The 13,437-nt window shown below is 37.4% G+C and overlaps 1 protein-coding gene across 1 annotated transcript in view; it reads right to left on the bottom strand.

The window, feature by feature from the left end:
- Positions 1–13,437, bottom strand: part of nrxn1a (neurexin 1a) — a 1,764,001-nt gene that overhangs the window by 1,626,570 nt on the left and 123,994 nt on the right. The window contains exon 5 of the mRNA XM_072265192.1: positions 1,433–1,516. Within this exon, the coding sequence (XP_072121293.1) occupies positions 1,433–1,516 (84 nt within the window). The remainder of the gene's footprint in view (positions 1–1,432; positions 1,517–13,437) is intronic.

The raw sequence follows: 13,437 nt of genomic DNA on the forward strand, positions 1-13,437 counted from the left end.
AACAGAAAGCAAAGATGCTACTTAAATGTCTCCAGGAAGGTCTCAGAAGGACACAATGGTTCCAACTGATTCATCCCAATGAAGACTGTACAGATGGTTAGCTCTGTAGGTTTGGTGATGTGTTAATTGATAAGGGTACCCATCTTCTTAAATAATTACATCAAATTCTATTTGATGTATTCACTTCCATAAGCAGGACACTAGTGGATAAGTAGATCATTCTACCCAATTCAATTAGTCTACCCAAGCCAATCACCAATCCAGTTTACTTCTCCTTAAACAATCCCAGAGTATTTAACTTAATATACTCTCTGAAGCATTTTGTCAAAAGAGTATTTATTCCACACAAAAAGCCACTTGATGGTAAGAATACGAAAGCTTGATTCTGCAGCTGAATTAATGGTACTTCCCTGATTTCACTGCCCAGTGTGAAATCGTATTTCTGATTTAATTGTTTCTAAACTTGTTCCTAAATTGAAATGCCACCTCTTGGATGTTTGATTTTTAAAATGAAACCCCAGTTCTTTTGTCAGAATTTTATCTTTATATTTGGGATCCACCACCTGTATTTTCACTATTATTCATCACCAGCTCTCATTTGACCAACACAGGTGACGCTACTTTCATTCTAGCCATTGTGATTTATTCAGCCAAGACATACATTTCTGTGCTGCTGTATTTGTCCCCACTGGTCCTCAGGATTTGATATTCTTTAAAATTTGAAAAATTAGCATTGGCTTTCTAAAATCAAGTTAAGGGTTCTAAATGAGAAAACACAGTAGTTCAATCAGTATGCGTTAGGTAGCTGTTATACCCTATGGTATCATAATACCATGGCATTGTTGCCATTTTAGTCAGTACTTTTTGGCTTCTATGCTTCTGCTAATTTGAAGGCTTGCTAAATTCTCAAAATCTGAGCTAATGCAACTTGTGAAAATTTTAACTGCATATTTGTAACCCCAAGTACATACTGTAGTACAGGGTGTTTATTACAGCTGATACAGGACATCAATTCCATGAAGAAAAGGGACCAGTCCAGCAAAATATTCTCCATGTTAACTAACGCTACTGGGCCTCTGGAATATATGCTTTAAATCATACCTTGCCTCTTTGAATGTATTCGCCCAAAGCTTTCACTTTTGTTCCGAGCCATAGGTTAATCTAGCTCAAACCATGGTCATATGGTCTATGTCTAATTATGTGGCTATAGTCATTTATTATTATTTGATATTTTTGTAGCCCAATTTAGCATCCAGCCTTGGAATTGGGGTAAGATACGAGAAATATGTGCATTGTACAAATGAAAAGGTATACACTCAATTGTTTTGGAAGCTCAGGCTTGAAATAGACACCGAGTTTGAAGGATGTAATAATAAATCAAAGGCCTCTATTTCTCCTATGACCCTCAATAGCTGCTGATTGCTTCACTCACCTGGAGGATCTGACATCCTCCTGGTCTTTTCACCGTCCATAGCTCCATGAAGGGATTCACCAGAGCTGGATAAAGACAACTCACCTGCAAAGGCATGAAGGAAATTCTCCTATAAGTACTTTAGATCACAAAGTAAATTTTAAAAGTATAAGGAAAATAACACTTTCATGTTACTTTTACTGAAGATGGGGTTTGTTTTGAAATTTTAAGATAAAGCTATATTTCACACTCAACAGAACACTAGATTTTTGTGAACATACTTTCTCCCCCGAGGACTTACAGAAACTGCTTTGTGCTCATGAAGTATAGCCACTTGAGCTTTGTGTTTTTGTTTTATTTTGTCATGCTTTTCTGGTGTGCTTTAGACCTGCACTTACTGCATTCCAGTTTTTCAACCCGCCCCCCCCCCCCCATTTAAAGCTGTTAATCCATTTTAAATATCCTTGTGACAAGTGTGGAATTCTGAAAAATCCACTGACTAAGTCAAGATCACAACCTGGACTTAGGTGTTGATTTTATACCCAAACAGGCAAATTTGTATTTCACTGGATAAAGTGGATCTATTTCCATAAAGCAAATTGAATTTTAATCTTTATTACCCTTTCATCATCTTTGTTTCCCCAGTTTGCCACCATAATAATTCAAGCATTACATTTGTTTATGTATTGTATCCCAATCTGAATTACTGAGTAACAGATTTCAGGAATTCTTTAGTTTTTAATTGGATATCTTGCCATCCAAAATTATTTAAGAAGAAACATTTCAGATATAGCCTTAAAATTTACTTCAGGTACAGTCTTAAATTGTTAATTAAATTATCCACCATCTAATCCATTATTTGGTCAATGTTGTGATATTCCTAATGCCATTCCTCTTATTTCCTAAATATTTTCTTAATAACTGTTCCTACATTGGAGACCATCAGAGTTTTTTCCCCTTATATCAGTTGAGCTTTAAGGAAGTGAATCTATCTGCTATTTTTGAAATGATTCACTGTAATTTTGGAGAATGTGCCAATATGATATATGAAATTTGTACAACAAACTTCCCAGAAATTCTGAAGGCAGGGATAGAACAAGGGGCAAAAACACAGAACGAATAATCGAGAAATGATAAATAAATGATTATCTTTACTACCAACTTACTTACATATATACACTGAACTTTCTATACACTGCCAACAGCTTGGCTGATGACTGATCATTATTCATGAAGTATGAGCACTGTCTCTGAGTGATCCCATTTTACAGCTGTTTACTGGGTAGCAATTATTTTTCACCAGTTCCAAATGTTGCTTAATATCTCATAGGAAAATGGATTGAACAAATTCAGTCATTATTATCTGATATCGCAAAGACTCACCAGAAAATGCCCATGCTATTCAAGTGTTGCTAGTATGCTTTAAGACATATTATCTGCATATCTTGCAAATAATGCAGCACATGCTAAAATATGTTACGTTGCACATTTATCATCTCAGTGATCAAGTTTTAATGTACTATTGGGCATCAGTAACTTATTTACACCATCTCATTTTTTTTAAAAACAACTTTTAGAAGAGAGTTATTATTGTATAATCATTTCTCTTCCAACGTTACCTAACTTGTTTGGCTACACAACAAGGTGTTGAAAGATGTACATCCAACAGTTTCACAAGAAATTTACACGTGATTAAATACCATCTGTCTGGGAAGAGAGACAGTTAATCAATAACCAGATATGTAAAACTATATAATCATAATTAAAGCATTTCAAAAATATTTTTCACATTATTTTTCATTATAAAATATCAGAACATAAGCTTACATCATATACGCTAACAATTAGCATGGAAAACAGCAATAATGCTGACAAATAATTTCTGATGCATTTTTAACGATCACAATATTATAGAACAGTACAGGCCCTTTGGCCCACAATGTTGTGCTGACCCTCAAACCCTGCCTCCCATATAAGCCCCCACCTTAAACTCCTCCATATACCTGTCTAGTAGTCTCTTAAACTTCACTAGTGTATCTGCCTCCACCACTGACTCAGGCAGTGGCATTCCAAGCACCAACCACTCTCTGAGTGAAAAACCTTCTTCTAGTATCCCCCTTGAACTTCCCACCCTTTACCTTAAAGCCACGTCCTCTTGTATTGAGCAGTGGTGCCCTGGGGAAGAGGTGCTGGCTTTCCACTCTATCTATTCCTCTTATTATCTTGTACACCTCTATCATGTCTCCTCTCATCCTCCTTTGGTCCAAAGAGTAAAGCCCTAGCTCCCTTAATCTCTGATCATAATGCATACTCTTCAAACCAGGCAGCATCCTGGTAAATCTCCTCTGTACCCTTTCCAATGCTTCCACATCCTTCCTATAGTGAGGTGACCAGACAAAAGATTATAAGCAGACAAAAGATATCTTATGATAAAAAAACTTGTTATAGTCAGGAAATGGATACAAATCGAATCCCTCTACCAATTAAAGCATCAATGAACTTTGAGTAGAGCTGGAAGATATAGTTCTTAATCAGAACTACAAAACACTAAGTATGATGTTTAATCTCCCAAATAACTGAAACTTTATTTCATACTATAAGACTCAATTATTTTACAACAATGCTATCTTAAAAAAAGATTAAGTAAGGCTGAACTGTCAGGTCAGGGATCAATGAAATAAAATGGTGTTTGCACTACAACGTGTAGCCCAAAGGTAGAAATGCAAGAGTAATCACGAGGAAATCTGCAGATGCTGGAAATTCAAGCAACACACACAAAATGCTGGTGGAACACAGCAGGCCAGACAGCATCCATAGGAAGAAGTACTATATTTTCTTTCAGTTAGTCCTGACGAAGGGTCTCAGCCCGAAACATCGACTGTGCTTCTTTCTATGGATGCTGTCTGGCCTGCTACGTTCCACCAGCATTTTGTGTGTGTTGAATGCAAGAGCAATGTTTGTTTCCAATAGTGGCAACATAGTGCTTTGGAAATGTTGTACTTGTTTTAAGATATTGATATAACACATATTCGTTATTAACTAGAATTATGTTACGTATGATAATAGAAAAGGGCAAAAGAGCATGCTGTGCCTATCCCTAAAAACGTATGAATTACTTTGTATATACAATGAAAGACCGCCCATCTTAAAGCTCCCTTTGCAGCATTTTTCACGAATGACAGCTGCTCTCAAGAAAATTAAATTTACATGCACTCTAAACAAGCCATCTCCCAAGTACCTGGTGTAGGTCACAACTAAGATCATCATTAAAAACAAATAAATGAATAGTTAGGAGGAAACGCAATAGTCAGATTGCAGCAGACTCTTCAACACCTATTTTCTTTTCACAGATCCAATTTCCCATTTCCCGTTTCCCGTTTGAAATGTTACTCAAGTCACGACTCAAGTACTAATTGTTGGGGCTCCGAATCTGGGTCTTGAGTTCTGATGTAAACTAGAATCCAATTGTGAAAAACATAATTTTCTCTCAAGACACTAATGAGATATCCTAATTAAATTGGAAGGCAAAGGGGTTTAAAAGGTGTGCAATATGAAAGATGCAGCAAAGGAATACTGCACAGATTTTAATCATTCTCTAACTATAGCTAAATAGAATGAAACTAATTTTAACATTTGGTTAGTTTTTGAAAGAGAATATATATTTAACCAATGATACAGTACAATTGGAAAACTCTTTCAATACAGAAAAGTCCTAGAACTTGTGTCTCCCAGGCAGCAGCCTTCAACAGAAAAATGAAATACTGGCAAAGTGGATGTCACTCACCTGTGAAGTGACAACAAAGAGATCAAACTGTTCAGTGTTAGAGCTGTTTGCAGTCCAGCATGAACGACATAAAAGTTCAAAGCTATTGCTACCTTCATAATTTTAGACAGAACAGTATGCTTTTTGACTTTTGGTTACAATTCCTATAAGGGGTGACACCAGTGACTGAAATACTGCCTATTGAATCATAGCTTTCTCACACACTATTCCTACAAAAAGCTGAAGTGAGTTAAAAACTGTTCCAAATGACCAGCATCCTTTAAACTTTCCTGATCTCTTTTGTCTTCTTTGACCCTTTGTGGGTTTTAGCTGGTCTTGCTAGTGCTACAGATTTCCCTGAAATTTTCACATTTTTGTACTGTAGTGCTGCAGGCAGTGAAGTAAAATAAGGCAGTTACAAGCAAAAGTCAGAATGTCAACAGCCCCCTAGTCTCAAAATCAGCAATAAAGTTGCTCTGAAATTCCAACAGCTGACAAACACCTTGCCACTTACCTTTTCAAATGTGGTATCTCTACAAATACCGTTGCATTTTCCAAGTGTTCACATACTAATTTTCTGGATAGGCGGAAGAATAAGTCATTAAAAAAGTCACAAATTTCCAAAACAAGTTATCAATAAGTGCAGAATCTGTATTTGTATATCACAGCAAGACCAGCTCTCAATCCTGGCACCAAGCAGCTTTGTCTTATTCATATCTTCAGTGACAAGGCAGCAGTCACTCAGTGCACAAATTCAATATCAAGGAATTTCTACCCTAAGAAATGAAACTCTCAGAACACACACTTGTTCACCACTGTATCACATGCCATCCCTACTCCCTACGCACATCACACCATAATTTCTGCCCCAACACTGGCACATCCCTGTTCCTCTTTCCACTTTGCATTGTCCTTGCCTCCTAACTAATCACACCCCTATCTCTATCCCAATGTAACCTACTCACCCCCACCACACCACACAGGCTTTGTCCTCACCTACTCTCCTTCCCCATCATGTACTCACTCGCCAATGAAACTCATTCACATTCCCCTTCCTTCTCACCACTTCACCCACCACACCTCCCTGCAATGCTCCATAATACTCCTGCACATCATCTCACCACATTTTTTTTTTAAATTCTCCACAACCAAGTTACCCTGCTCCTCTTTCCATATGATCCTTTTGTCTCTCCCCACCCACCTGTTTTCTCCTTACTCCACACAACTACTCTCCCTCTCACCAGTGCTGGCACAACCACACTCTGCACTCCACAACATACCTACTGTCAAGCATACTGCTTTATACATTACCTGCACAACCCAGAACAAACAGTCTACCCCTACAACTTGCTCTAAAATCCGCTCATTATTCCTCCATTCCTACATTATTCACTCAATTACATCCTGATATGATGGAGTGGAAAGTGAGGATAGAAGAGGATAGGGAGGAGTCACAACCCAAACAACTCCCTCCTACATACTAATACCCATTAACAACTATCCAGAACATTTCATCCCTGCTCTTCACCTCACCAAAACCTATCATTACCATCACAATCATCCCTGCTCACATTGCTATCCTTACTTAAGAGCTGTCTGGGTCACTTTAATGTCAATCTGGATTGACCTTCTTTGCTACAATGATGCCTATTCATTTGTTCTGGACCTTCCTTTTATTCTTCACCTTTTCCTTCATGTGTGCCCTCCAATCTTCTCTCATGCTTTCTCTTTTATCTCCATCCCTCCCATCTTCTTTTCTTACCATCTGTTTGTCTGCACTTATCTCTTTTCTCTTCCTGTATCTACTCAATTTCTCTTTTCTTCAATTCCCTACATTTTTGCACTTCTGTTTTTCTCCCTCCCGAACTCTCCCCTGTTCTCCTTAGACTCTATTCTCCTTGTTAACAAACCAAAGTTATCAACTCTCCCCTTATAACTGCAACTCTCCATTCCAGGCATCATCCTGGAGAATCCCCTCTGCACTCTCTCTATTGTCACCACACAGCCCTGTAATGTGTTGAGCAAACTACAGTCTTGATGAAGGATCTTGGTCCAAAATGTCAACTGTTTATTCCTCTCCATAAATGCTGTCAGACCTGCTTGAGTTCCTCTACCATTTTTTGTACACTGCTCTGGATTTCCAGCATCTGCAGAATCTCTTGTGTCTATGAGATTGGAATTATTTCCACCACTGGCGCTGCAGTGTGTATACCATCAATATCAGTGATTTCTACCCTGTGGGTTACTGAGTGACTCCTATAATAACCTATCAAAATAAGTAATTGAATATACAAGAAGCAAACTGTGTGTATGACCCACTTTACACATTGGGATCTACACTGTAATGGATATATTGACAACCATTGCTCCACAAGGTATAGTCCACCATTTTGTCTCAGCTTCTTCGATACCACCCACTAAAGCTGTGATCCTTCTAACACTGCAGGCACATCTGGACATCATTACTTGCACATTTTCTTCCAGATAAAACTCCACCGTGTTATTATCCAAGCTCAAGATTCTAAAAGTGCCTAACTAGAATCACTTCCAATACAGATAGCTACAAAGATTCAATTCAGAAACTAAGTAAAACATTAGTTAGAGCATGCATTGAATTTTGTGGGTAGTTTGGTCACCACATTACCGGACTATATACTAACAACAGAGAGAGTGCAGAAGAGATTTCACCAGGATGTTGCTTGGAATGGAGGAATGTAGTTGTAAGGAGAGATTAGATGAAATGCATTTGTTCTCGATGATATGTAGGAGGCACAGGGTTAATTTTGAAATTCATATGGATTTATAAGTCAGCTAGGTATAATAGTCAGAATTGTTGTCCCAGAGCAAGGTAATCTATAACAAAAGGGCACAGCTGAGAAAGGAAAATCTTGAAGGATATCTGAGGGGAAGGGTTTTCCACAGAGTGAGGTGCTGGAGACAGATACTATTACAATACTTACGAGGTGTTTAGAGAGTTCCTTGGTAGGAAGGAGTAGAGAATATTGGCTTAGCATTGGCAAACAATTAGCATATATTGTATAGGCATCGTGGTTGGCATGGACAAAGTGGGTCATAAGGGCCAATTTTTGTGCTGCATGCTCCTCTGATGCAATGACTTAGTAGCAGCAGATTAGAAAGTATAGAATTAACTTTTGGAATTAAAACGGTCGTTTTTCATCTGGAGCACACAACCAAATATTATCTAAACTACCTGGTGGTTTGTAATCAGGGTGATTTCTTCAAATGGTTTCTATAAGAATCAAAATCATTTCTTCTAAGCCATGACATACAGTTGTCTGTTTTTTGTTGTTCCCTGTGAAGCTGAAGATTTCTGTTGTTCTCACAGCTGCCATTTTTCTACAGCCTCCTCTTTACACTTGATGGTTATAGAGCAAGTCTCCATTGTCATATCAGGTAGGAGGCTGCCTTTTGTTCTTCATCTGTCCACTGTGAAATGATGATTCATCTGTGTTTTTCACTTCTGTGACTGTTCTGAAATCTTGTCCTTAATTAAACTCTCAGGCACCTGATTTACTGGGAGTTAAATATTATTGTGTAATTTTGCATTGGTTTCTCATATCTACCTTTGTCAGAAATATGACAAGCGCAAATCAAATTTATTCCAATCTCCATTTACCTACCACACCACTGGGAATAGACATGTGTTCTGCTGTTACTCCCACTTCCCAAAACATCAATGAAAAATTCACAGATTTAACTAAGTAAATGACAAAACAAGAATCTCATCAAACCTCTGCCTCATCTCCTCAAAAAAATCAACTTATACTGATCCTGACTCGGAAGCATCAACTTCATTGGTTATTTATCATTCCTAACCTGGACTGCTAACACTGCAATTCAAAAGTTAAGTTCAGTTTTCTTAAATCGTTGTAGTAATAGTAGTATCCACCAATTCTGACAGCCAGCTAGTTAGAGGACACAGCTCAGCATTTTGAGCGAAGGGCATGATATGCCTTGCTGTGAAATATGTCTCTCAGCATTTCCTAGAAATCTCTGCCGGAAGGATCACTGCAAAGTAATTTTAAACTTACTTTGAAGGTCAACTACTGCCAACTATAAAATGGCATGCCTAATGCTTATCAGAAGACATGAGATAATTATTGTCTTGGAATCATATTTCAGGACTGGTATGAGGCTTGATCTTCAAAGATTTGGAAAATTATATGTGACAGCAGTGGGTGCCATATTTGTATGAAAATGAAAGAGCTATTCGTCGTCTGAAAAGGACTCGTCCTCATTTTACTAAACTATTGCCAATCCTGCTTCTAATTCTTTTTCAATCTGTGTGTTTCTCATTCAATAGCACATAATCTTCAGCTCTTTTGTAGACTACCTCCATTCAATTTCATGTGTCTGTCTTAATGTCTCTATTTCCCACTAAATGTGATTTTCCTCCAAGAAGCCATTGCTCATTAATCTTTAGGCAGCATTCACTGCCAATGATATTAATCTGTTAATGCTCCTAGATTGCACCCAGCTAAGATACTCTAGTTCAGGAGGCCCTTTAACCACCATAGGATGATTTTCTTATACATTGCTAATGCTGCAATCCTGTTTGTAATCCTGCTCTCAATCCCTTTACTCTCTGTCACTTTTTCTATTCTGGCATCTTCCTTCCTCTGTCCCCTACTTGCCTAACCAATGGGTTGATCTGAGTCCTGATGAAGGGTCTTGGCCCAAAATGTCGACAGTTTGTTCCTTTCTATAGATGCTGTCCAAGCTGCTGAGTTCTGCCAGCATTTGTGCATATTGCTAAGGATTTCCAGCATCTGCAGAATCTATTGTTTCACCAAAACAATGGCTATTTTTCTTTCCTCTCCATTCCCCTGGTCTTCTGATCAGTCCTGATGGAATGGCTGAGCAGATTCGATAGGTTGAATGGCGTAATTCTTCTCCTTTGTCCTATGATCTTACTACTTTCACATTGGTCACACATATAATTTTGCTTGAGCAAAAAGAGATTCTCCCTTACACTATTCTTCTTTATCTTCTTTCTTATAACTTCAATACAGGTAACTGAATCTATCATCCATCTGTATTACTTACTAACCTCTTGCAATCGTCTGCATTCATGTACTTCTATTTCAGTATAGGTACATGTTTTTTTTAATTTATTGTTTAAAAATATCCAAATACATTCAGTGAACTACCCATCTTTATTCACATCTATCAATGAACCCACAAAGGCAATAGAAGCTGCACTATTACTAACTGTACCTTCAAGAAACATATGTTCACCAGTAAGTTATTCACTGATGTCAAGTTGGATTTTGTATGAACCACTCTGCTCACAGTCTCATCAGAATGCCGGTCCAAACATGGACCCAAGAGCTAAATTTGAAGAGGCTAGATGAAACGAACCATTGACTTCAAGACATCATTTGATTAAGTGTGGCATCAAGTCATCCTAATAAAACTGAAGTTGGTGGACATTAATAAGAGAACACCCTAATGGCTGAAGTCAGGAAGTTTGTTCAGGTTGTTACCATTCCAGCCTCAGGACAACACTGCAGGAACTCCTCAGTGCAGTATCATAGATCCAATCATTTTCAGCTGCTTCATCAATAATTTCTAGTTCATCATAACATCAGAACTGAATGTATTCTCTGATAAATATACATTTAGTCGATTACATTCACAATTCATCAGCAAACAAAATAGTTCATGTTTGCTTGCAGCAAGACCTAAACAACAGTCCGACAAGTGACAATAAATGACAAGTAATATTTTTTACAGCATAGATCCCATCATGAGCAAGAGACAGTCCAACCACCTATTCTTGACATGTAATTGCATTACCATCATCACATCCCTTACCATCAATTTTATGGGTCATCAGAATTAGTCTCATAAATACCATGAAACATTATGGTTGCACATGCATGTCAGAGGCTCACTCAGTAGCCTGTGGCAAGTGAGTTATCTCCTGATTTCCCCAAAACCTTTCCACCAACCACATGACACATCGGCAGTGGAACAGAATACTTTAACTACTCTGGATAAATGCAACACCCCCAAGTTCATACACATCCTAGAGAAACAGTCTGATTGGCTGGCACTACCAATCACGCCAAACATCCATTCCCTCCATTAATGGTACGCACCGTGGCTACTAAATGCAATGTGCCTGCTTGCTTGGGATACTTAACATAGCCATATCTACCAAGAAGGACTAGGGAAGCAAAGGTATGTGGGAACACCACCACCTGCATGTATTCCTCCAAGCCACACACCATCCTGACTTGTCAATTTCTCAGTAGTACGAAATTGCTAAATTCTGGAACCCTTCACCCAACGGCATCATGAGAACACCTTCATGAGAAGGAATGTAACAGATTAAAGTACCTCACCATCACCTTCTCAAGGACAATTACGGTTTATTGCTGTGTGCACTGGTGATGCCCAGATCCCAAAAATGAAATACAGAAATCCTTTTATGAAGTTACCCAGCTTTTCTTTTAAACTACAGTCTTCATACATTAACGCATTTCATAATTAGCTTCCTCAACACTAAGATTCACCTTTTTACTTACTCAGTGGCGTAACTGATGGCATTGCAAGAGTGGTTTGTCTCACTGACTGTGGATAATGACAGAAATAGTTCAGTAAGATGGACCAAATTACATATCAAAAACCCAAACTTACCCAAAAGGGCCTCAGTAATTTCTGAACATATAACTGGAGCGTAGGAATAACTAAAACAGTGCTCTTATTCAATTTCCATAACCATAATAGATTACAATATTGAATTGTATATAAATTATGGTATCTGAACCCCAAAATAAGATTAGCATCTTACAATTATTCCATATTCTATGATATAAATGTTAATATTTCATTACACAATATAAATATTTCATTCTCAACTATACATAATAAAAAAATCTAATACATGAACTCTGTGTCTCATTAAAATGATAAAACAAGGTTAAACAAATTGGTTGTGTTCATCCAATGGTGACTAAATTATAATATTTATGACAGAAAGGATTTGACAAAGTGGATCCAGGGAAAATTGTTTCCTATGGTGAAATATTGTTATATCATGTACATTAAAGCTCAGAAAATTGTGTTTAAAAGGAAAGAAAGCTAATGCTAATGGAACTGAAGACTAAATAATAAGACAAGCTTGATGAAATGTATAGTATAATGAGTTTAAGATGCAGTTAGATGGTTTATGCAAGGAATGCGAGAAATGATGGGAAAGAGCTTGAATGAGTAATAGACTATTAAGTTTAACAAGCTCTCTCCATAGTTTTATGTTGCCTCTTGCCTTGAAAAATCAAAAACAATGAAATTAATAGTAAATAATATCTATGGAAAAAAGTACTGTTGACATTTCAGGCTGAGACCCCTCAGCAGGACTGGCCAGCATTTTGTGTGTTTTGCTTGGACTTCCAGCATCTGCAGATTTTCTCTTGTTAGTAAATGACATCTGTCCATATTGAACCAGGTAATCAGTGATACTATGTATGAATGTGAAAGTAATGTGATGATTTATTTGATATCACTGGTGGTGAAAATGGAGAATAGATAATAATCAGGAATGTATTATCATTTTTAAAATTCACTGGAGATAATTTATGATTTAATCCATTAAACAACTTTGAGGTAATTCTAACTAGAGAAAAAAAATCAAACTAAAGAGTAGTTATTAAAAAAAAAACAAACATTCCTGAAACAAAAACATTAAGTATGTTCTTGGAAATTCATCACATTTTTTGTCAATCCCAATTCACTCAGCCACCCCTTTTACTGCCTCTTACAGCTTTTTCTACATTTCTCATTTTTATCTCTTAATTCTCCTTTCAAGATTGTTTCCTCTTCTCCACGAACGCCTCTCAGATTCCCATCTTGTTTAATTCCCTTTCAAAAATGTTTCTCACTTTGGCACTTCTTCTCATTCTCTCTCTTTTATCTTATGTTATCAGCACTTGATACATGAGGCACAGTTCTGATTCTAACCCTCTAGTAACTCAAAGGGAACCGTGGAAATTATTGGAAGTCCCTAATCACATTCCACTAAAGACAACAACGTAACATGATGATTTTAATATCGGCTCTGCACTTCCAGGGCTCTGGTTTAAATCCAGACAGACTGGATGAACTTTCGGATGAAACATCAATGATCTGAAATATTAATTAAGTTTCTCTTCACATATGCTATCTCAGCTGAGTATTTCCAGCATTCTCTGTACATATCTATGGTCTAGTCGGCATGAGATGAAAACCATAAACTGTT

The sequence above is a fragment of the Mobula birostris genome, chromosome 8 (assembly GCF_030028105.1).
Source record: "Mobula birostris isolate sMobBir1 chromosome 8, sMobBir1.hap1, whole genome shotgun sequence".
NCBI classification, from domain to species: domain Eukaryota; kingdom Metazoa; phylum Chordata; class Chondrichthyes; order Myliobatiformes; family Myliobatidae; genus Mobula; species Mobula birostris.